The sequence below is a fragment of the Sorex fumeus genome, unplaced genomic scaffold (assembly GCF_029834395.1).
Source record: "Sorex fumeus unplaced genomic scaffold, SorFum_2.1 ptg000061l, whole genome shotgun sequence".
NCBI classification, from domain to species: domain Eukaryota; kingdom Metazoa; phylum Chordata; class Mammalia; order Eulipotyphla; family Soricidae; genus Sorex; species Sorex fumeus.
Window position 1 is genome coordinate 2,090,493 of NW_026606118.1, and position 26,176 is coordinate 2,116,668.

The window sequence follows — 26,176 nt, forward strand, 5'->3', positions numbered from 1 at the left end:
CTTTTCAGCTTCTGTTGCCTCTGAGTATTTGTTTCTTCACTCTGCTCCGTTCTACCCCACCTACGGGGGAGGACACTCTGCCTCTGGGAGCTCTTCTAACCTCGGTCAGCCTGAAACGCTCCTAAGCCCCCGCTGCGGCAGCAGGCTGTGTAAAATCCCACTCAGTGTATACCAGTTTCTTTATCCAGTCTTGGACACTTGGGCTGTTTCCAGATTTTGGCTAATGTAAATAGCGCTGCAATGAACATCATCATAGACTGCAAATGCCTTTTCTGAAGAGCTTTTGGGCCCTTGGGGTAAATGCCCAGATGTGGAATTGCTGGAAAACATGGGAGATCAATTCCTCCTTACTGAGAAGTTAAACATACTGTTTTCTAAAAAGATTGGACCAGTCAACATTCCCACAAGTAGCGAAAGAGGGGTCCTCTCCCCCATACCCCCCCCCGCCAACACTGTTTTTAATCTATGTGATGTGCAACAGTCTCCATGACAGGAGGTGATATCTCACTCTGTTTTGATCTGCATTTCCCTGACGGTGGGTGATGCTGAGCATTTTTCCCTATCTTTTGGCCATCTGTAGCTCCTCTCAGTTTGATGTAGTCCCATTTGCCTTTGCTTCTGTTTGCTAAATTTAACTCAATCATTCTAAAACATTCTCCTGATTTAATAGTTCGATCATATTATAACTCTTCTACCACCTTTATGCTTCTTAATATTTATTTCTTACTACTCAATAAGCTTGTAATTTAAACAAACACAAGTTACTAATCAGAATTTTACTACCTGTAAAGATATAATATAGAATGCTCTTCCGATTAAATTCCTAAATATAATAAATCTATATGGAGTGATTTGTTCTTTATTTAGAATACCTCTAATTCAACAAAAACTTTAGGTAGAAGTCCTTTTAAAAATATTCTTCTGTTTTGTCTTTGGGGGGAGGGAGCACACCCAGCAGTGCTCAGAGATTACTCCTGGCTCTGGACTTGGGAATTCTCCCGGCAGTGTTGGGCACACCATATGGATACTGGGATCCAGCCCAGGCCAGCAATGCGCAAGGCAAATGCCCTACCTGCCGTGCTATAGCTCCCCTTTCATAGCCCCTTTTAAGGATACTTGTAACTATCTTTTTTAGTTCTGCCTACTTAATTTATTGTTAAGGTTTTTTGGGTCATACCCGGCGATGCTCAGGGGTCACACTCTGAAATCACACCTGGCGGAGCTCGGGGATCACACTAGGGATGAAACCTGGTCAGACCGGGCAAGGCAAGTACCCGACCCTCTATACTCTCTCCCCTGCCCCACAGCTTCACCTACTCTTTTCTACGTAGCAAATAATTCACAAAATAGATTGTTTCAATGATGAGAGTCACAATTTCAATGTTTTTAGATCAACAGGTGTGCTAGCATCCTGGCCCTATAACAATTTGAGATTAGAAAAATATGACTATTCTTAAGGTCACAGCAACAGGAAAATAAAGCTAGTAGGATAGAACAGCATGACCCTCTGGTGTTATGAAACCATCTGTCATCTGTCACTGTCACTGTCCTCCCGCTGTTCATCGATTTGCTCGAGCAGGCCCAGTAACGTCTCCATCGTGAGATTTGTTGTTACTGTGTTTTGGCAAGCTTGCCAGGCTCTGCCGTGCGGGCGAGATACTCTCGGTAGCTTGCTGGGCTCTCCGAGAGGGGCGGAGGAATCGAACCCGGCCCAGACGGGCTGGCTGCGCGCAAGGCAAACGCCTTACCGCTGTGCTATTGCTCTGCCATTAATATGCGTCCCTCCCCCACCATGTACAAATTTCCTTGGTAAAGGATTTTGAAAAAGAAACTGAGTGGATCACCAAGGTACACCAGTGCCATTTCACTACGAATTCTACCAACAGGAATCCTCTAAGAGAAAATTTGTTATATGTATCATGGCTGATTCCTCTAAATCCTCTAAAGAGAAAACGTGTTACATATACTATAGAAGGGGCTGGAATATTCCTGTACTGAATTGATTGCAATCCAATCAAGACTTAATTGTAAAAGGTTCATTAACAACATCAAGTGATAAAGTGGACTTTCCCTTTTCACTGAAACCCACGTCTCATTTCATTAGACACGGACAATTAACTCATCTTGGTATCAGATCTATGGCAGAGTAATTAGCTTAAGTTACAGGTTACTTAAGGTGTAACTTTACTAATGGAAACAAAGGTTTATTTTCTTTGAATCCATCTTCTGACCCCTGAGAGTCTTTTACAAATTTTAATAATTGTACTTTAGTAGAATGTTTTTCAAATCCTCCTAATCCCTCTTTGCAATTAATATGGGAAAAGCAATATATGACTCTCGATATAAGAGTACCGAAACACAATACAATCAGAAATCAACATACAACTTCCACTGAGCAGCTTTTAGTCGCCTGCTGTAAACTGGACTAAGCTACTTGAATCTATACTGAACAGGTAACCAGAAATTGAACTCAAACATTAATACTTTAAAATAAATTTTATTCTGAAATTACACAGAGAAAAATGGGAGACAGAGAGCCGCCGTGGGTGGTCAGAGAACAGAGATCAATAAGGAGAGGATACCAAGGGGTGTTGTGTTTACAGTCCAAAAATCAGCAGATCATGCTGAGGCAATCCACAAAGCTGGATGTGGTGTTTAGGATTTCTTTTTTTACTGGTGCGTGGTGCGGGGGGGGGGGGAAGAATGTGGTCTTTTGGGAGGACTAACCCAGTGGCGCTCAGGGCACTGAGCATAGGGATCACTCCTCAGAGGTGGGGTCCCATTCAGGGTGCCAGGGATGGAATCCAGGGTGGCTACATGCAAGGCAAGCACCCAACCTGCTGTACCATCACCCCAGCCTCATTAACATGAAAATTTTCAGATGATACAAAGATTTAAATAGTAATGAATTTAAGTATTCATTTAAAAAAAGACCATTCCTCTAGTCATTTAATTTTGTTGTATTTTACAAAAGGGTCAATGATTAATTCAAACTTTTCTAAGATTATCTGAAAAAGCACTGAATTAAAATCTTCCCGAGAGATAGTCCTTCCTTTTATCTAAAAAGAAAACAATCACTTTTGGGTCAATTTCAGGGCCATGTCCCATAAATTTCCACAAGGGGGGGGGGGGGGAGAGAGAGAGAGAGAGAGAGAGAGAGAGAGAGAGAGAGAGAGAGAGACTAAAGTTATTAGGGAAATTTATTTGGAGCAAGACAATGGTAACTTTAGGACTACAAGCTTCCTTCAAATATGTCCGAAGGTCAAAGGCTCTAAGGTTTAAGATATGATGTTTGCTTTGAATTTGAAACATAATTAAGATCAGAAGATCCAAATTTCAAAGAGACATATTCAGTCTTCACGGAAGATGTTTCTCAGCAGCACTGTCTAATAACTCCTGGTCAGTTTTTTGGTGACCGTTCATCTTCAATTATCCCATTAACTACTGCAAAGTTAACTTTCTGAAACAACTTCTATCAGCTTTAAATCTTCATAGTGCCAATAAAATGTTTTCAAAACTGAAAGTCTTTTAACATCGCTATCATGGCCTTTTTCTCCTCAGACTACAATCCTGTCTCCATTATCTACTCACTTTCAGTGAAAGAGGTGGTGCTCTAAACAAAATGCACTGACTGACGGCTATTTCTGATGTCTCCGGTACCATCCCAATAGTTGGCCTATCCCAGTTCTCATCTCTCTAGTTTTCCCTTTAAAACACGTAAACTTCCTAGAGCACCTGGTATAGCATTTGTGGAGACATTCACCACATTGTCAGTTCCTTGTCAATACAACAATGTCACAGAGTTCCTTAAGGGCAAAACACAGACATTCAAAATGTAATGCCACCTGGAAAAGTATTAACCAAGGAGGAGGAAATTTTAATTGAATGTCAATCATTTGCAATACTTGGTAATAAAAATTACAGAATTAGATTTCATAAGGGTGGTTAAAACAACATGATTTTTTACGTTCCTTTTAGATCTGATATGTAGCACTGTAGCACTGTCCTATTGTTCATCGATTTGCTTGAGCGGGCCCAGGAATGTCAAACTTGTTGTTACTGTGTTTGGCATGTCGAATACACCACGGGTAGCTTGCCAGGCTTTACCATGCAGGTGGGACACTCTAAGTAGCTTGCCAGGCTCTCCAAGAGGGGTGGAGGAATCGAACCCGGGTCAGCCGGGTTGGCCACATGCAAGGTAAACACCCCATCGCTGTGCTATCTGTGCTATCGGTCCAGCCCGAAATCTGATATGATATTATAATTTTCCTTGTCAAGCAATTGATGATTTCAAAGCTAGCTACTACTTTTCAGACTTACTGAAGTGCATGCTCGACACTCAAGAGACCCGGTTGATCCCAGAATTGCAGGGCTGCCCAAGCAGCACCAGCTGGGTGTAGCTCTTAAGAATGGCAGCTGGGGCCCAAAAGGGAGGGAGAACGAACTGGGCGATGAGAGAAGTTAGTTGCAGCATGTGCATGGGATGTGCCTGACCCAGGTTAGAGTCCAAGAACCGCAGGGTACCAGGTGGTGCACACTGTGCCTCTGGGGGTTTCCAGCACCAACATGGTGACCAGACGATCTCTAGTGCCATCTCATCCTCCTCCAGCCTGACACTGAACTGCCAACTCAAGCAGCCAATAACGACAAGGAACTGCAAGTCTCTTGAGCACTGCTGGGGACCCCACTGCAACCCCCCCCCCACACCGTAAAAGAGAGCAAGAATCGGCAAAGATCCTACTCTCTAATGCCTCTGCTCCAAAGGTACCAATGGCAAGAAGAAGAGGTATTAAAACATGAATATGAAAGGAAGAGAGAAAAAAATTTCTCACTGGATGCCATCTTTCTCAATAATATATTCCTATTAAGTGGTATCAATGATAACTATTAGGAAAATAAACTAGCAGAGGCAAGTGTTATTTAACTACTATGATTTAAAAGAGAAATGGAAAATGGAAAGATAAACCAAGAAGCAAAAATTCAAAAAAAGAAAAATGGGGAGGGGGGCTGAGGGAGCAAGGAACAGGAGCCAGGGATAAAAGCCAGAGTTCACTGAAACTTCCCTTTCTAGATTTGACGTTGGAACCATGTAAATATTTGACAAGTAACAGGAAAATAATTTAGGCTATTCCTAAAACTTGAAAGTCAAGTGAATTTAACTGTGGGTCTCTAGGATAGTGATAATCGTTATGCCCTGAGAAGACTATGTGTGCTTTAAAAGGCAGTAACTTATGGGGTCAGTTCAAAAGGAGAGAAAGCATGCCTTCCACCTGTGAGAGACGCTGGGTTCAATCCCACCACACATGCACCTCCCCACAGCCCTGCCCAACTAGCTGCCAGGCTGAACTGTGAGACTGCACATGGTCAGCAGTGCCCCCATATCCAGCACTGCTGTGGAGACCCCTAATTTTTAAGGGTAATAACTCGTTTCTATATTTCTTAAAATTAGCAGGAACAGGAGGATTTTCGTTTTCACTCAAACAGGTGGTCCTGTTTGTACTATTATCCTAAGAGTCTTCTGCAATGTTTTAGAATAAAGTGACTTGTTTAACGCTATTAGGAATCAGGAATTTATGAGAAAGAAAAACCAGATCAATTAATATATTTAAAAGAAAATGAACTTGTAAAAAATATTCTTACTCATGTGTCTGTTTAATCCCATAGTCCTCTCCTGAAAACAGAGCAAAACAAACAAATCTACAAATAAGGAGTATCACTAAACCGTGGTTCCTAAAAATATTTCATTAACAGGAACAAGGAGTTTCCTGTAGTAATGGCTGACTGAATTTAGGAGGATGAGGAGGAATCCTCTAAGAAAGATGAGCCTAATCTATTCTACAGAAAAGCAAAGTGACTAACTCCAACTAATGATCACTTGATCACTTGGCATCCCGTTACTCATCGATTTGCTCGAGCAGGCACCAGTAACGTCTCCATTTGTCCCTGTCGCGTGCTAGTGTAGCCCAATGGCGTCTGCTCGTTCTAGGAACACGAAGTGCCTCAAACCGATCATTCATAGTCTTGATGAAGAAGTCTGACCATCTCGTAGGCCTCACAATCTTTTGATGTCCCACAGAATCCAGTCAGTATCAGCTCTAGTCCAGCGGTCTCTAAATCTCATTACGTGTCCAGCCCATCTCATTTTTGATGCCTTGGCAAACTGAGACATCATCCCTGATTCTTGACGATCGACAAAGGTCAGAACTCCGGATTCTTTCTCTCATTTGAGTGAAACGTGATACTCCAAGCATAGCTCTTTCGATTCCTCTTTGGGAGACATGAATAGCGTTCTCATCCTGTTTTCGTAGGGCCCAGGTCTCTGACGCGTATGTTAATGCAGGAAGAACAGTGGAATTGAAGGGATGTGCCCGGAGCCGGAGGTTCTTCGTCCTCTTAGCTATTTCTTCAACGCTCTTGAAGGTGTTGCAAGCCACTCTCTTCCTCCTGCGCATCTCAGGTGCCAAGTCATTCGTCATTAGTCCAACAGCACCAGGCCCAGACAAGGTCAGACCCGAACACCCAAAGAACCTGCCGTCAGTACTCATCAATACGCTGGCTCAGCTCTTCACATGCTACCTGTCTGAATGCAAGGTTCTGTCCCAATGGAAAACCAGCAGGACTGTACTACTGTACAAGAAGGGAGACATCCACGACATTGGCAACTATCGCCCGATCTGCCTGTTGTCTGTCGTCTACAAGCTGTTCACTCGAGTCATCCTAAATAGGATTGGCAGAACACTAGATGAAGGACAACCATGTGAGTAAGCCGGGTTCCGCCAAGGATTCAGCACCATCGACCATATCCACACGGTAACCAAGCTCATTGAGGTTTCTCGGGAGTTCAAGATGCTGCTCTGTTTAACGTTCATTGATTTAAAGAAGGCCTTTGATTCTGTCGAGACGGAAGTGGTCATTGAAGCCCTAGCCAATCAGGGCATTCAAGCTCAATACATCAGGATCCTCTGTGAGCTGTATTACAGATTCACTACCAGGACCTCACCATTCTACAGGGAAGTGATCACTGACATCAAGAGGAGTTCGGCAGGGCAATACCATTTCACCAAAACTCTTCAGTGCCACCCTCGAGAACGTCTTGCAATGACTAGAATGGGAAAGAATGGGAGTGAAGATAGACGGTCGGCAATTACACGACCTGCGCTTTGCTGACATCGTTCTAATAACATGACAACATCGTTCTAATAACACCAAACATTAGCCAAGCAGCACAAATGCTGGCTGACTTCTACCCTTAGTGTGGAAAGGTCGGACTCCAACTGAATCTCGTTTTTGAAGACAATGTTCATGAAAACAGTCTCGTTTCTGACATTCCATTCGCTCTCAATGGAGCAAACATCTCTGAATGCAAAAGCTACCTCTACCTAGGTCGAGAAGTCCAACTAATGGATCTTAGCAAATAAATAACTCAGAAGTCAAGTTCACAGCCAAGTCCTTGCATCCAGAACACATTCTCATCAGCTGAAAACCCGAAATCCAATGAGGGGTCACTCACTGAGCACAATGATGCCCAGGAGGGAGCAAATAGGGGCCAGGGAGCTGCAGGGGTCGGGAGCAGCATCCACAGGACTCCAGGGGTTTCCGCACCACGTCCCCCCTCCCACCAAGCATGGCTGGAGTCACTCCGGAGCATCGCCAGGTGGTGCTTGCGGTCTCCAGCCCTTGGGGAACTAAGCAGCACTGAACTCTTGCCTATACCCACTTTGGTCACCAGAGCCCCCTGAGCACTGCTTGGTAGTGATACACCCCCCCACACCACACACACACACACACACACACACACACACACACACACACACACCAGTAAAGAAAACCAAACAAAAACTCATTCTTTGCCTTTGAGAAATTCCTCGAAGCCATTTCTCTTAACAGTTGATTAGTGAATAAAGACTTGAACATTTAACCAGCTACTCTGCACCTTCGAAAAGTACCGAAAAGAACCTAAAAGTGGCCCAGACTGCACCACACCACTATTTATTAAAATTCTCCTTCAAAAGCAGGAAAGAAAATGAGGATGTAAGAGTAGTGCATTCCATTCTCTTCACTACCAGACTTCCTCACTACCAATTTACATGATACAGAGTGGACAGATATGAGAGTGAAAATGTAATTGTCAAAATGCATGGAGATTTTTCAGGACTCAGTTCCTCTACAAATAAACTGCAAGGAAAAACGGAGGCAAGTGTGGAATAGCTTGCGAAGTCAATCAATTGCAAGGCATTTGGTTCTAAATTGAGTGCCATACAAGCAAACTGCTTAATTCTTTAAAATGGTTTTATTGCAATAATTGTATGTAAAGTATTTGATTTTGATTTCTGAATTCATCATTGCTTTGTAATATTAGGGCTTCAGGGGTTCTTTTCTGTTTAACACACGCCCCCATATGCAATCCTCACCAGTCCTCGAGTCCATTCCTCCCACCCAACCTCCTTTATTATCCCTTCCGTAACCGCTAGTTTTCACTGAGTCCAGGCATTAATTTTTGTTGTTTCTTGCCAGTGTATCTGCTTTAGTTCTTTATATTTAACCATACGGCCTTTCACTTTTTTCACGTAACATAACCTATCACCTCAAGTTCCATCCATGTTGCCCCCACAAAGCATGATTTTACCTTTATTTTTTAATGGCAGTTATTCCACTGAATATTTACACTACTGCTGCCTTATCCAGCCATCTGCTGATGGACATTTTTATTGATTCCATGTTTTGACTACTGTGACTAAGGCCAAGCTATGTTTCTTAAAAGCACACTTAGAGATAAGAACTCCTGAGCATGTTGGATGACAAAAAGAATTTTGGCAATAATAAAATAAACACAATTATCATTAAAAAGCCCTTCTATTTCACAAACACCTAAGAAAATGCTTACAGATCAAAGTACGTCTGGAATCTGCTCCCCAAACAATGTTTCAAACAGAAGGGAAAGGGAACGCAACAGCAAAAAAGAGAGAAGGCCAATGACGATGCTGGATGATAAACGGTCTAGATCTTCAGGGCATGGAGAGAGGGGTTAAGGTGCTTGTCTGGCACACGGCTGACCCCACCTTGATGTCCTACACTGATACGGTCCTGGAGCATCACCAAGAGTGACCACTGAGCACAGTTCCACCAGGTGTGGATGCAGCAACCCCCCCAAAAAATTTAACTATTTTTTAATAAAGGTCTGTTTAAACTATTTTTACATGCCAAAGGGGCTGGAGCGATGGCACAGCGGGTAGGGTGTTCGCCTTACAAGCGGCCAACATGGCCGACCCAAGTTCGATTCCTCCGCCCCTCTCAGAGAGCCCGGCAAGCTACCGAGAGTATTCGATATGCCAGACACAGTAACAACAAAGTCTCCAATGGAGACGTTACTGGGCCCGCTCGAGCAAATCGACGATCAACGGGAGGGCCTTTACCTTTACCTTTACATGCCAAAGGTGGTTAAAATCTAAATAAAAATCGATAAAATCTTGCTGTACTTGATGCTATGTCACTGGCGATCATGGATAATAAATTTTACTAATTTGATCTATTTCAAGGTCTTGACACAACAGGAAGAACTTTTATAAAAATCTAAAGTCTAATAAGCACCCTATCCCAAACAAATTTATTTTGTCAGACTGCTATCAACACTGTCATTAAATGTTCTACAAGGATGCTTTCCTATTACCTAACACAAAATCTAACAAAATTGTCAATATCAATTATTTTATGAACTGGATAGGAGGAGAAAATGTTCATTACAAAGAATCATGTGACATATGGCTCATCATAATGCACGTGAACATGTGTATGACTGCACAGAAAAAATACAGAGGACAAATGGAAATGGTACATTTTCTAGTATCTGGAAGTAATAGAAACACATGACTTCCAATTGTGCGAAAACTATCACCTACTGCGATGCCTTGCACACAGCCAGCCCATGTTCAATTCCCAACACTACAAAGAGTCCTCCCAAAGCCCCACCAGAAGTGATCCCTGAGTCCTGAGCACCTCTAGGTGTGGCCCCAAAACAAAACCAAAAAAATCACATATTAACTAAATTACAATCAACATCAGGCAGAAATAAATGTTACCCAGAAAGTGTCATAAAAAAACTAGAATGTAAAATGTTATGAATTTGCAATTCATATATAAATGTCTTTTTAATAACATTTTATAATCACTTTCACTGTCATCCCACTGTTCATCGATTTGCTCGAGCGGGTACCAGTAATCTCTCCATTCATCCCTGTCGCACGTTAGTGTAGCCCAATGGCATCTGGTCGCTCCAGGAACAAGAAGTGAGACTTGTTGTCACTGTTTCTGGCATACCGAATATGCCACGGGGAGCTTGCCAGCCCATCGTGCAGGCGGGAAACTCTCGGTAGGTTGCTGGGCTCTCCAAGAGGAACAGAGGAATGGAACCCGGTTCAACCATGTGCAAGGCAAACGCCCTACCCACTGCGCTACCACTCCAGCCCACTTTATAATCAGTCCACAAAATAATAAGGTTTCTCAAGAAGTTCAGAAACATTCTTAGAAAGGATAATCCAGGAGACAGAGGTAGCTCAAAGAGCTGAGTAGATATACAAGCTTTGCACGTAGGAGGCCCGGCACCTCTGCCAGTGTGATCCAAATACCACCAACGCTCCCAAAAAATGAAAAGGGAGAAACACAATACGGTTCAATACATTCGGGAAACAAACGTACACTGAAAAACTCAAGCCTTATTTTAAGGCCCAGAAAGAGAATATGGAGGGTTAAGGTGCTTCTCTTGCATCTAGCCAATCCACGTTCAATCCTCAGGGTCCCCTCAGCACACCGATAGAGTTAAGTCCTAAGCACTACTGGGTACACACCCATCACCCAGCAAAAATAAATAAATAAATAAGACCTTATTACAGTCGATCTGATTTTCAAATTCTTCTGAGAATGATTTGGACAGTTGAATCTGAATTTCCGTAAGACATGTTTACGTTTACTTGAATACTTACTAGATGTACCGATTAGAACGAGAGAAATAGAAATAGAGGTAGACAACTTATATCACCTCTTTTAAGCTTTCATTCTTGTTACAAGAGTAACACTAGCTCCTGAGGTTGCTGCCCAGTCTCATAAGACACTGCACAAATTATAAAAGTAACTGACACCATCTCACCTTTGGTTTTAGCAGCGAGAATAGCCACTTGATCCCAAGGGCACATCCCTTCATTTCAAACACAGAGCTCTACCCAAAACAAAGAGCGCTGAACCTCACTAGAAATTTCCAGAAGGCACAATTTCCCCAAAAAGAGCTAATGTTAGTAGATGACAAAATCTGCCAAAAGATGTCTCTACAAACATTAACAGATTTCCAACATTAGATTCCATTTATTCCTTTGGCAATACTGTAATGGAACAATACTTTATCAATGATCCGATCATGCATGAAACTGTTCATGGCTTACAAGAGTGGACTTGCTCTCCCCACAACCCTTCCTCAAAGTCCCTCCCCTCAACTCTAAACTACAAGTAATCACTTTATTTTCCCAAAATAACTATTTGATATCTCTGATATGCCCCTGCCACAGCTTTCCATCGGGAAGCAAAAAATTCAATCCTTTCTAGAGGACTTCTGGAAATCAAGGTATTGAGATATTGAAAAAGAAGTTCAAAATTATTCCTGAAGGTTGAAGAAATAAAGAAAAAAGCTTGAGAAGTTTTGTTTTTTGCACCACATGCAGCTCTGCTATGGGTTCACTCCTGGCTCTGTGTCAGGGACACAAATGTGGTGCTGGTGATGGAACCCAGGTCAGTTCCACGCAAAGCTAAGTGCCCTACTAGCTGTACTGTCCCTCCAACCCAAGAAATGTTTTAAAAAAGACCCATTCTGACTTCACAGCCAATGAGCAAAGTGTTCAATATGCAAGTCCTCGTATTTCTGAAGCTGTTATCAATCTTAGAAGTGGCTAATGATTCAAAGTTAGTATACTATTAAAGAGAATTTCAGATAAAATTTTGACTGCAATTTTTCAGCCTACCACTCTGGCATGTTAGTCAAGTCTTATGAGGCTCTTCTCTCTACAAAATGGAAACAGTAAAACAGGAGATGATTAAAAGAACACATGTAAAATACTTAAAGTCTGATACAAAATATACACTCATTAGAAATCAGACACTGGCTTCCACTCGCATCCAGCTATGGCCTACAACATACCAGCACTGCCATCTGCAAGGGCAGGCAACTTTGACACACTCGGATTACAGGATTTCAAGGAGTGCAACTGAGGTTCTCACTCTGGCGGACTTCTACGAGTTTACGCAGTACAGTTCCATTGGGCACTGACATCCAAAACTCAATGCTATTGTTGCTGGGCCCATCAATACTGCAGAAATATCAATGCAAGAGAATGAACAGTGACAGGATCCCCTGCCTTCCTTCCCGCCCTTCAAACTAGTAGTAACTGGTCACAATAACAACAATGAAAGAGAAAGGTGAGAAAAAAAAAGTATAATAGATGCATTTCTGTCTCTTTTTCCCTTCGATCTGTCCCAAATTATAAGACAGAAAGAAGGCCTATGATTTTCCCTACACAAAATCATTTTAAAGGGAGTGGAGATTGTAGGTGAGGTCCAGCCCCTGACATGTCTTTCATTTATTATATAAACATTCATTTCTTTCTTACGTATTTATCCCAGGTCCTACTGTGTGTGGATGCTAGCTAAAAAAAAAAAAACAAAAAACAGAAAGACCTCACAGAATAGACGGGCTTCTCCTCAAAGTACCAGTCTCGAGAAGAAGAAAGACCAGCAAACAGCATCTCTAGAACATCTGAGGCAACTGATACATTATAACTTACAACTTTTTAGCTTTAAAATTGGCAACTCTGCAGACACGCTTAAAGCCTGAAAGTTTTTCATTTGAAATTCCCCAAAATATACCAGTCTATTACTTATAACAGGAGTTTTTCGCCTCCATCTGCTTAACATGCTTTTGCTCCGAATAATACGCAACAATAGCACTTCCCACTTGTCTCCACTTTCACTAAGAACTAATTTTACTTACTCTCTTCTGTTAATACTTTTAGCTTCTATTTCCTTTTCCACCTTACAGTGCTCAGGGTACTCCTGGCTCTGCACTCAGGGATGGCACCTGGCGGGGCCCCGGGACCACAGGCGGTGCCGGCAACGAAACTGAAATGAGCATGTGCAAGGCAGGCGCCCAACCCCAGGACCATCATTCGGCCCTACTTGTAACTTTGAAAGCTCAGAGATGCAGAGTTAGACAACTACATCACAAGCCAGGACGACTGGGAAGCAATTATATATGCATACAAGAGGTAAGACTGCGTAACACATTTTTATTAACTAACAATAAAATTCCTACAAAATCCACATTCTATAATACCTAATGTAGGACAGTCAAATTAACGTCTCCAACTCTGGTCTTTTTAATAAAAGTGAAAATGTCATCTGTGATCAAATTTTTTTTGATTTTCTTGCATTCTATAGACAGAAGTACAGACTGAAAATAAAATCCATAAACTACTACTTTAGGAAAAGAACAAAGTGGACAAGACAGAATACTGATGCATCAACCCTAAGAGAAACAAAAACAAAGAGAACATGGGCTACTTCAAGTTCACAGAACGGCCAGACAATGTTCTTTCCAAAGCCTGAAGTGCGATTATATTGCCCGCGTGATACCAGATTCGGGTTTGCTTTTTCAGCAATGCCAGGAGTCCCAGGACTGCAGCCGGCAATGCTCGGGAAACCACACAGAAGGAGCCGAGGAGCAGACCCAGGGGCTGCAAGTGCCAGCATGTGCTCTTCACCGGCCCTCCAGATCAACTTAAGCATAAAAATACGATGGAATAATGTTAAGTACTATTAAAAGCGACCACTCAATGATCATTTACTCCCCACCAAACACTGTGTTTAGGTGCTTTGTAATTAATTTCATGTTCATAAGCATCATGAGAAGTCACTGACGTTCTCTTAAACATGGCACCAAAATTGATCTGTCCCAGGTCACAGGGTAGCTAAGTGATGGAAGCAAGACTCGAACCCTAGCAGTCTGGCTAGAGTTCACTCCTCACACTACTGGTCTTCTGCCAAAGTGAGCAGAAAATGACCTTCAAACTACATATCCGACACAAGTGAAAAAGAATTCAAATCTCATTACATAATTCCAAGTTTAGGCCATCACCATCCATGGTGCATACAATAATCTTTTGCTGAACATGTATTTATTTTTTAGTTGTACAGATTTTACATCATTGTCCCTAGGCAATTAAATTAGCATTATTTTGTGGAGATGCAACCCTAAGTATAAACAGGGAAGTTAAAACTATCAGGCAATCCGGGGGTGGAGCAATAGCACAGCGGGTGGGGTGTTTGCCTTGCATGCAGCCGACCCGGTTCGATTCCCGGCATCCCATATGGTCCCCTGAGCTCCGCCAGGAGTGATTCCTGAGTGCATGAGCCAGGAGTGATTCCTGAGTGCATCGCCAGGTGTGGTGTGAAGCAAAAATTTAAAAAAAAAAAAAAAAAACCTATCAGGCAATCCAAGATTGCCATTCAGATGATTCAGAACATGCTTATGTGTTTTGGAAAAGACTTTTTTTTAAAATCTTTGTTTTTATATTTAACCTTCAAAAATTTCTCAGGAAAAACTCACATACTTGTTTTAGAGCACTTTGAAACTTAGCTGAGACATGAACCAGTTGTAAGTAAAATATGATCAATGTTACTAAAGACTCTCTGCCCCCAGTCTTTTGGTATGAGGTCATGAATTGTCTCTGGGGGAGAGATGATAATGGTGATTTGTGATTCGGGCAGCTTATGGTATGATTTTCATGAGATGAAGGAAGAGCTCAGAAAAGTAGTACACTAAAATAAAGCCACTCCTTCCATAAGCTCTGCAAAGCAATTCAACACATACGAGCCAACAACAGATACAGCAGTTGATAATCTCTTCAATGCACTGTCATTGTCACTGTCCATGTCCTCCCGTTGTTCATCGATTTTGCTCAAGCGGGCCCGGTAACGCCTTCATTGTGACACCAGTTACTGTGTTTGGCATATCGAATACATCAAGGGTAGCCAGCCAGGCTTTGCCGTACGGGCAAGATACTCTCCGTAGCTTGCCAGGCTCTTCGAGAGGGGCGGAGGAATTGAACCTGGGTCGGCCAGGTCAGCCTCGTGCAAGGCAAACGCCCTACCCACTGTGCAACAAAAGTCATCCTTCTCAAAATTTAAACTCTGGCAATAAAAATGCAAGGAATTTTAAGAACTCAGTAAGACCAATTTTACACTGACCCAAACTCAAAAGTGACCAGCTTTATAGTATCACCAAATGAAAGAAAACTTTTCAATAAAACCTTCAGAAAACAACAGTATTTAAAATGAATTGCTGGGTCTTTTATAATCAACATAAAACAAGAGTCGCATATGACTAGTTTTAAGTCCTTTCGTTTTTCTAATTTATTCAGCAAACAACCAAACTTATGCATTTAACTGTTCTTGTTTCAATATCAAAGGAAACATTTCATATTTCTAAAGTTCTTAGTTATATATATTTACACATATAAAATATATGTAAACATGCTCATTCCTAAATTGGCACCTTCTCAAATGCAAATACCAGATTAAGCTGCCACAAAGGATGTAGTGACAGATTTAGTTGGCAAAGTAAAAAAATGGCAATTCACAAGAAAAAAATTTCACAGTATCTTTAAAAAGTTCAACTTTCTGACAAGAACAGTACTCTTAACAGGGCTGGACGTTTTGTTGTTAGAATGAAAAAGTCTACGTAAATAACTCATATGAAAACTTCCCCGTTTTCAAGACTTACCTTCTTCTTATCCCGCATTGAGCCTTTGCCTCGGACCATTATCTTACATCCTGTTTCTGCTTCCAGCTGTTTCGCTGTGAGTCCTCGCGGTCCAAGGATTCTCCCAACGAAATTAAACTGGAAAAGAAGAGTCACCATACATCATTTGAGTGCTCATCTGAATTCATACATAGTTCTTTAAATTATTTGTAAATACATAGCTCAACTTCCTGTAGTATTAACCTTTCCCTTTAATTTTCTCACATTAATATTAAAATTTTTAAAAATAAGATGAAATGAAAACTTAATAGAACTCATGAATTTCTTGACAAGCTTGGAAATTGTAATAACTCAATGTTTTGCACAAAATTTTCATGCGTAATACAAATTATAAATATTAACAATGTATAGAATAATATAAGTGAGTATAGGACTATCATACTAAAGCAAGTACTGTGCTGAGGTATTCTAAACAAATGTTAAGGGTTTACTGGGAAAAATGACAAAATCTTAGACTGCATTCTCTTTCACATAACTCTTTGTAAGAACAGTGGTTTATGGAACTATTCATCACGTGATTCCTTTCTGTTTTACTACATTCCTCCAGGGCTGGAGCCACAGCACAGCGGGTAGGGCGTTTGCCTTGCACGCGGCCGACCTGGACGACCTGGGTTCGATTCCTCCACCCCTCTCGGAGAGCCCGGCTAGCTACCAAGAGTATCTCGCCCGCACCACAGAGCCTGGCAAACTCCCCGTGACGTATTCGATATGCCAGACACAGTAACAACAAAGTCTCCAATGGAGACGTTACTGGGCCCGCTCGAGCAAATCGATGAACAACAGGAGGACAGTGCTACCATGCTACATTTCCTCCACTATCGAAATCCTTGAGGAAAAATTCTGTTGTTTTCCTACAATAAAAACTATACTTACTCCAGAAGAACTGCTCAGAGATCACTGTACTTGGGGGTTGGCTGCTGAAACACTAAACACCAATTCTAGACTCCACCCTGTAGCTATGTACGAACATGCTTTTCATCACGTTCACTCACTGCACTGTTTTATGTCTGTATCCTTACTTTCCTTCTTGCATCCCATTTCTACGGCTCTTACTTCTATTATTCTATCTTGAACGTACAATTCTTTTTATGAAAAGGACAATAATTTTAAGAAATAATTAACAACCTTAAGTATTCAGACAGAATTTTTTTAATGTCAATAAGAATACAGATTGGCTGTGAAGACTGAAAATTTATATATTCAATCAAAAAGATCAGATTCTTATGCTAATAAATTCCCAATTTTTCTTGCATTACTGCAACACTGCTGCATCATTTCATAAACTTTTTGCTAAAATTTATTATGGTCATAAATGAAGAAGCCAGGGTGCTTCACCAGGACTCGCTAGGAGTTTTTCCCCACTCTAACTTACAAAGCAGCTCTTAAGCATTGCCAGTTTATCAGAGTGATTTGCAAATAAATGATAGGCAGTCTACAAGAATACAGGAGCAAGAAAGCCCCCTTTCTTCCAAGGGATGTGAATACAACTTTACCCACCCCAAGTTGGGACTCCCAGAACTTAAGAACTTGTTTGTGCTATACAAGATTTTAAATTCAGAAATCTGCCTGTATCATCCCTTTCAAGTCTTATCAAAACATCTTATCCCTGTCAACGTCCTCTGCCTATCGTACCTGATCTACCTCCTTACCCCAATCTGAACTGTCATCCGTTTTAACGACGCACTTCCTTCCCACCCAGACTCCTCGACCCAATTTCCAATTTGAACAATCTGAAGTTTTATATTCTATGGCAAGCATTTAAATACCCTAAAAACACAAAGATCTCCACTAAGTAATTCTCACTCCGATTATAAAAATAATAATAACTAGGAATTTAAAAGTCACATTAAGTCTTAATCATAAAAAGGAGATCGTACTATCTCGTTTATTTGTGGTGAGACTTGCAGGTGTGTACCACACAAGTCCTATAAAAGGTTTAATACTAGGTGCGATTTACCTAGTCTACTACCAGCTTACTTTACTCCGGAAGTAAATCAACAATTCCACGTAATTGCAAATTTCCCCTACAAGAGTAACAATCAGACCCTGTAGAAACTCTGCAAGACGAGGTTCTTACTTACAAGAAAGAACCTTCAATTCTATCTCTAGAACACCTGAAATACCCACAGAGAAAACTTCTATGTTCTATGACTTGATTCTTTCTCAAAGGCTGACATTTTGATGATTACTTCAAATCAAACAGGCAGTGGACAAGCACGGTGATGAACATAAAGATAATTCAGATTTTCAGTGCTTCAAGCTCAGCATGAAGATTCATACAAAGATGATTCACCAGGGGACAGGAGTAATAGTACAGTGGGGAGGGCGTTTGCCTTGCACATGGCTGACTCGGGTTCAATTCTCAGCATCCCATATGGTCCCTGAGCACCGCCAGGAGTGATTCCTGAGTGCAGAGCTAGGAGTAGCCCAGAGCATTGCTGGGTGTGACCCAAAACGCAAAAAAAAAAAAGTAAAACAAAGTAAGATCCATGAAAGGCTTGAAGCAGGTTCTAAGAGAGGATACAACAAAGGACAGGATTGCTCCGACAAGCAGACAACTGCTGGTGAAGAAGAAAATTTTGAAGAAATGCAGTAAGACAGTGCTGAACCATTTTTGAAAATGTTGTAAAAAGACGAAATAGAAGATTTACTTTCACTTTTTCTTCCTCTTTTTTTCTCTTTTTGGGTCACACCCAGCGTTGCACAGGGGTTACTCCTGGCTCTGCACTCAGGAATTCCTCCTGGCGGTACACAGGGGACCCTAGGGGATGCTGGGAATCGAACCCAGGTCGGCCGCGTGCAAGGCAAACACCCTACCCACTTTGCTGTCACTACAGCTCCTACTTTTCACTTTTTCTCCAACACTAACTGCCAGCATTTTTCAATCCACTGTAGCACTATCCAAGTGTACATCATCCACAATTTATTCCAGAATTCATGAAAGTTTTCCACAGTTTACCATAAAGTTTAAAGGAATCTGGTGACTTCACTGATACTTTATCATATTAAATTTCCTTGTTTGTATGATCATTAAAGAGTCCAAATGCCCAACTATGGACGACTAAATCAAGAAGCTGCAGTGTATATATGCACAGTGAAATACTACGCATATCTTAGAACAAATCATACGATTTCCTGCAAAATGGACAGAACTAGAGGGTATCATGCTGAATGGTCAGTCAGACAGAAAGGGGGACAGTCAGACAGAATGATCACTCATACAACCATTCCATCTCCCAATAAAGCGCTTAGTTCTCGGAAAAGCAACTCTGCCTCAGGTGATTTCACCCATGTGGTATGTGAAAAAAAAAAAAAAAAGATAATAAGAGACAAAAACAAAGGCCAAGCAAACTTCTGAATTCTCACAAGCCTGAGGTTTGCAAAGGGTTCACTGAACCATCGTGGACGGTTATTAGTACTCTGTGGCAAATGTGGTGTGGTATAGTGGATACAATTGAAGAGGTATAAACGTACACTCCTAAAGCAGGCAGTTTTACCTCAAGTAAACAAACAAACATTTGTAGGGCTGAAGAGAGAGTATGGAGTTAAGACGCCTGCCTTGCACACAGCCAAGTTCACTTAGAACCTGATCACCACAAACGGTTTCTCCTGGTAAGGAGTGACCTCTGAGCACAGAGCCAGGACAAAGACCTGAGCACATCTGTTGTGGAGCAAAAAAAAAAAAAACCAAAAGCCTTACATTTGTAAATAAATTAGTCTACACTTTTTCTTTCTCGTGTTTCTTGGGTTTGGACATTAGACGCTCTGGTCTCAAAACATGTCACGATGTAGTCCTTTTCTTTTATATTTTGGCTGAACTTACAGATGAGAACTGCTGCTTCTTTTGGATATTGAGTAGAAATCGGTAACTGAAACCACTTGAACTCAGAATGTATTATCTCTTTGTAAGAAAAGTTACAATGGATCTACGTATTTATTATGGAGGTATTACTTATTATTGATCCAGTATTTTTAACTCATATTTTATAGTCCCACATGTCAACTTTGGAAGTTTGCATTTTAGAACTATGGCCATATTGAATTTCAAATTCCGTATGTTGACGTAAATTTTATCTGGTTTTCCTTTTTTCAATACTTTCAGAATCTCTAGCTAGGAGCCATTTTCATTTATAACTGGATGTCTTCCTTGGTCTTCACCAAACTTTTTTTTTCTTTTGCTTTCTGGGTCACACCCGGCAATGACCAGGGGTCACTCCTGGCTCTGCACTCAGGAATTACTCCTGGCAGTGCTCAGGGGACCATATGGGATGCTGGGAATCAAACCCAGGTCGGCCGCGTGCAAGACAAAAATGCCCTACCCGCTGTGCTATGGCTCCAGCCGATTCACCAAACTTTTAAAGAGTTTTCCTTTGCTTGTGTTGACTGAAAACAATTTCAATAACGGTCACAATTATCCAACCCTGGCTACAAGCATCTGTCTACATCCATTATCTGTAATGCCTGCGAATCTGGAACTCCTTTCATCTGAACCTGCTTTCTAACACAAAGGGAGAGAAAACAATGATAAAGGAGTTAAAAGCCTAAGTCTTAGAGTGTCAATGTGTTTCCCCTCTCCTCTATTACCAACAGGTGAACAATCTCAAACTAACCTCTCATTACAATGACATTTTTCAACTGCTTTTTTTATCCTTGGGTTTGGGGTTGGGGGTCAAACCCAGAGGTTCTCAGGACCTCCTCCTGGCTCTGTGCTCAGTGATCACTGCTGGGCAGCTTGAGGGACCATCTGAGATCCCAGGGACTGAACCCAGGTTGCTGCATGCTGCAAACCTCCTACCCACTGGACTACTGCTCCAACCCCTCTTTATGTACAATAAACAAGCTTTTAAAATCAGAGTCTGAAAAAAATCAAAATAAATAATATCTGAGTCTGACCATTCTAAGATCCCTATAGATTTGTTTTGTTTTTTCTTCAGAGTTTTCATATTATTTGTGTTTCCTGCAAATTTGGTCATTTTCTAGCATGTGCGAAACACACTGCAAGAAATAAGTATTTTACACTTTATATCCAGTGGGTGGAAAGATCAAGGGGCAGAAGGCCATGCTTTGCATGCAGGAGGACTGAGTGTGATCCTTGGCACTGCCAAGTTCTACAGCCAGGAGAGCTGCTTAAGTCTCGTCGGGAGCAGTTCCTGAGCATCACCAGGCGTGGCCAAAAGGAGGAAAATGCGCGAGAATGTCCATCAGTTTCTTCCAGGAAGCCACTACATAGTTCCAGCCCAAGATCATCTCAGCAGCTTCATGAGACCGAGACGATCTGATGGCTGGGCTCCGGCACCAAACCAGCGACTCCAGTTCTTCCGAGCTGGCTCACCCAACAGCACCCCAGCCAGAGCCAAGGGGGACGTACAGACCCCAGCGATGGAAGCTGCAGACGCCTCCTAGGCTCATCCAACACACCCGGGGGAAGCATTCCCCAACCCCAAGCTTACGCTCTGGGTTCACTGATCTGTCTTCCCTGGAATTCTGAACTAACAATCATTCATAACCTCGGTGGGTCTCTGATGCATTCAGGCTGTTTTCTTTTCCAACTAGACTTGTTCAGCTGGTCTAGATGAGTCTGCTAGCTCTTAGTCAATAGGGCTAATGCATAACATTTTCTAAGAGGCTGCCTTTTAATTGGAATAGGTCTGGAATTGACAAATAACTTTGGTAAGAATAGGGTAAAAACGTATTTAGTACTAGGCTCTGAGGAGGAGGGGGAAGAAACCTGTCAGAAAGTCTACCAACAGGCCAGCCTATGTTCTCTTGTAGCAACTGTGCTCTACTTTTCTGCAACTTCCAAACCGTACCTTTCAATAGTCACAGATTCTGTCACGTCACCCCTCTTTTCTCACAACTGCAAGACACAACGATCTTCATCTGCCATCCCTTACTGAGTATTGTGTAGTCAAATAGAAAAAAGCCTTTCGTTTTCAAATTCAACTCCATAAGACTTTCATCCAAGGTTTGCTTTGTAGCAAAAAATCAAAAAGAGAGTTAGAGATTGGGTGGAGGGATGGGAGGAGGAGAAAAGAGGAGGAGGTGGAGGAGGAGGTGGAGGAGGAGAAAGGAGGGAAAATGAAGAGGAGAAGAGAGGAAGAGCAAAAGAGGGGAGGAAGAGAGGGGAGGAGAAGAAAAAGAGGAGGAGGAGAAGGGGGAGGAGACAAGAGGGAGAGGAGGGAGGATGAGGAATAACAGAGTAGGAGGAGGAAAGAAGGGGAAGGGCGGGGAGGGGGCGGGGAAGGGGACAGGAGTGGAGGGGGGGGAGAATGAAGACACTGTTACCTTGACAATGTCTTAAGACATCTTGCAGTCCCAGTAACAGCGGTTCACTATACATCCAAAGCAACTCTTACACAACACACACACACACACACACACACACACACACACCCAATGCAGCAAAATATTCTGTAACTTTTTATTATGAAAGGAGGTGCCCAGCACTTCCAGAAACTGAACTGTAATTACCATGGACCTGTTGGCCTACACCTCTGGACACACACGTCCATCCTACTCTTCCGACATTAACACTCTTCTGCTGAAACCACAGCATTTAGAATGCATACAAAATAACGTCTTCCATAGCAAAGTAATCCTCAAAATTCTTACAAAAGTTTTTAAAACCTTAAAACCCAAAATATTGACTACTGTGTGACAAATTTTCCTAACAATAAAAATGAACCAATCTGGGGCCACAGAGCTAGTACAAGGGTAAGGTTCCCTACACATGAACAACCAGAATTCAATCCCCAGCATGCAAAATGGTGCCTTAAGGCTTCCAGAACTGAGCCCCGAGGGCACAGCCAGGAGTAACCCTTCAGTGCCACTGGGTACAGCCCAAAAAAACTGGTGGAGGGAGGAGTGACTGAAATTCAATCATGAACAGCTTTGTAAGGATATATGTCACAGTAATTCAATTAAAAATACATAAAATGTAAAAGAAAAATTAATCCTTAGCTAATACAAAGCAACTCTTGGTTAGATTTTTCCAAATAATAGTTTGCAAAGTTGCACTATACTGGGTCAGGAGAGGTGTGTGTGTGTGTGGGGGGGGGGGGGGGGGGGTTGCGGAGGATCAAAAAAAAGCATAATCAACTGGGGGGGAAGCTGTTTTCTAAAAGACAATCGAGAGACTGGAGCGATAGCACAGCAGGTAGGGTGTTTGCCTTGCCCGCGGCTGATCGGGGTTCAATTCCCAGCATCCCATATGGTCCCCCGAGCACTGCCAGAAGTAATTCCTGAGTACATGAGCCAGGAGAAACCCCTTTGCATCACCAGGTGGGACCCAAAAAGCAAAAAGCAAAAAAAAAAAAAAAAAAAAAAGACAACTGAAATCAACCAATGTGGGTCTAAGAGATTTCACAGGGTTTGAGGCAAGTATTCTGTGTGTAACCCATCCTCTTTCGATCCATGGCATCACGTGGTCCCTGGGTATTGTTAGGGTGGCCTGGACAAGACCCAGCACCGCGGGGCCCTGGGAGTGTTGCATCCTTAGGCCCACATACTCAGCTGTCCAGTAGGCTTGTCAGTAAGTGCCAGGATTCTCAGGAGACCCCTGGGCATTCCTTTGAAAGCTACCACACACACAAAGAACTCGACTGGCCATGGGCCAGCCAACCAGTTGAAGTGTGTTAAAGTGCATACAACTTAAATTGTCAAGGTCATCCTTTTCAGAAGGCTATGAGAATTAAAAAAAAAATTAATCACAGCAGCTGCTTTGTCTACTGCAACCAATTTCCAAGTTATTATCATTTGCCTTGTATTAAAATTCATTGTGTTGATTTATCATGCTAGTTCTGCAGCTTCATTCAATTAAAACAATGTCACAACATATTCGAAGGAAATCACTTCAAACAGCCTGAGCTAACTGCAATATTAAAGGGGAAAGAAGGGAAAGAAGAGACAGAAAGATGTTCATTAACCCCTCTCTTTAGTACAGACTGTCTCTGTGGCTCACCAGTTACATTTACCTCAAGTGGCAAGGAAATTTCTAAAGAAGAGGTTAACAACAGTCATGTCTAATGTTACTCGGTGCTGCTCACTTCATTTAAAAAAAAAAAAAGAAGAAAGATCTCTCCCAATGACAAAATGCAAAGTGTTACAGCAAACTTTTCATTAGCCTTTTGAGAACCTACAATTAAATATAAAACCTTGTGAGAGACACCATCAAAACAGAAAAATGCTAAAAATTATTTCTAAAGGACCTCATTAAGCATTTCAAAAAAGGTAAGAATGATTTTTGCTTAGTTTTAGAATAGCAACTTTAAGAATATGCGCTTCTTCATATCCTTTTTTTACAAGAGACTTCATAATCTGTTTTTGTATGTTATATTATCAGTAAATTTCTAATGTGACTTTAATTAACCTTACAAACTTGATACTGCATTACATAAGTTAACACAGTAGGTGTGGAAAATGCATAAACAAAGATGTATATTTTGAAGTCTTCCATCATTTAACATAAAGTAAAAGTAAAGTAAAGGCCCTCCCGTTGATCTTCGATTTGCTCGAGCGGACCCAGTAACGTCTCCATTGGAGACTTTGTTGTTACTGTGTCTGGCATATCGAATACGTCACGGGGAGCTTGCCAGGCTCTGCCGTGCGGGCGAGATCCTCTCGGTAGCTTGCCGGGCTCTCCGAGAGGGGCGGAGGAATCGAACTAGGGTCGGCCATGTTGGCTGTGTGCAAGGCGAACGCCCTACTGCTGTGCTTTAACATGTGCACCAAAAAAGAAAACCCTCCAGTCAACACTAGAGAGCCTATCTTAGTCAGGCATGGAAGAGAAGAGAAAAATCCTGACTACTTAGCACGACAACCATCTTTAATTAAAAATACCACAGCAGCTGTATCAAAACGCCTTATCTATGTTCCACATCTTAATTCGAGGTAAGGAGCCAAATCTCTTGGATGAAAGTTCTGACTTATGTCTACATAATGAACATTACGGGAGCCATCTTGCAAAGCCTTTCCCGTATCAGGCCTACCGAGAGTCATATCTTGGCATGCGTCATACTGGCACTGGTAGGGGACTGGGTTACATAAGCAGAGCCATTTGGACCAGCAGGTGTAAAGGGAAGAAGTAACCGCCAAACCATGACTGTGGCATGGCAATGTGGATGAACTCTGTCAAATCTTCATCCTTTGAATAGAGATGTAATTGGGAAAGCATCCAGAACAAACTAAAGTGAAAATAATGATTAGATCCTTCTAAGAACTAAATAACAAGTACCTAAAAAACGAAGCGATCTGACAGATTAAAATAAACTTACGAAGCCAGCAAGTTTCATGACACAACTAGAGGACAATATTTTGGACAGTGTACGATTGAAAAAATAAGAACCCTACTGTACCTTTTTGGCAGGTGGGGGGATTAACACACACTCAATGGTGTCCAGGAGCTACTCCTGGCAGTGCTCAGGGGACCAGTGATCATACCAGGGTTAGTCATATGCAAGGCAACTAAGCAGTATTATCCTCTGACCCCTGAATAAGAACTACTTCTCAAGACCTTATTATTTTGCTATTACTCTTCAAATCCAGACACACAAACAACTCACACATTGCTCTCCACAAATAAGAAGTATTGGGGGACTAAAGCAATAGTACAACAGGTAGAGCACTTGTCTTGCACGTGGCCAACTTGAGTCTGATCCCTGGCACCCAATAATGTCATCCCCCCCCGCCCCGTCCTTGTGAACAGGAGTGATCCCTGAGCAGAGCTGGATGTGGGACAAAGACAAACAAAAAAATTAAAACTTAAAAACTAAAAATAAAAAGTATTTTTTATTTTCTTCCCTCCACATTTTTCTTCCTCTTTCTTTCCTCCCAAACATGTTAAATTCTCCTCCATGTAATACTCCAATCACGCATCCCTTCTGTGGCTCCCTTTTATTCATGGAAAACAATGATCTGCTTCTCTTCAAAAATCATTCCATGATGTCAGGGACCAGCTTCTAATCTTTTCCTTAAACCTACTGTTTCTTATAACACTAAGAAAATAACACTTATTCATATTTCTGAATGGAAATGGGATTTCATGGAAACTGTTGGCAGAGTCGCAGAGTGATTTTTTTCATCGGCTCAGTGAAAAATACAATCACTAGATTAAGTCAGATGCACCACAGAACCTCATGCATTTCAGGAATTCTTTAAACCACAGGCCTGGTCAATGATGTAAAAAAAAAAAAAAAATCAGTTGTTATCTCCACTTTCTCAGTATAATAATATCACGAATGCAAAGATCGTCACTCGCATTTCTTAACACCATGCTGAGAAAGCCGAGATAGAGTGTACAAGTATAAAACATTTTCTACACCA

General features: G+C 41.8%; 1 protein-coding gene across 6 annotated transcripts in view; it reads right to left on the minus strand.

Moving 5' to 3' along the window:
- The window catches only part of QKI (QKI, KH domain containing RNA binding), a 153,661-nt gene that overhangs the window by 75,641 nt on the left and 51,844 nt on the right, over nucleotides 1-26,176 (minus strand). For all 6 annotated transcript variants that reach the window (XR_008794144.1, XM_056126293.1, XM_056126291.1 and 3 more), the window contains exon 3: nucleotides 15,818-15,934. Coding sequence is in view for 5 of the 6 variants with exons in the window: in XM_056126293.1 (XP_055982268.1) it covers nucleotides 15,818-15,934 (117 nt within the window). In the remaining variant the exon portion in view is untranslated. The remainder of the gene's footprint in view (nucleotides 1-15,817; nucleotides 15,935-26,176) is intronic.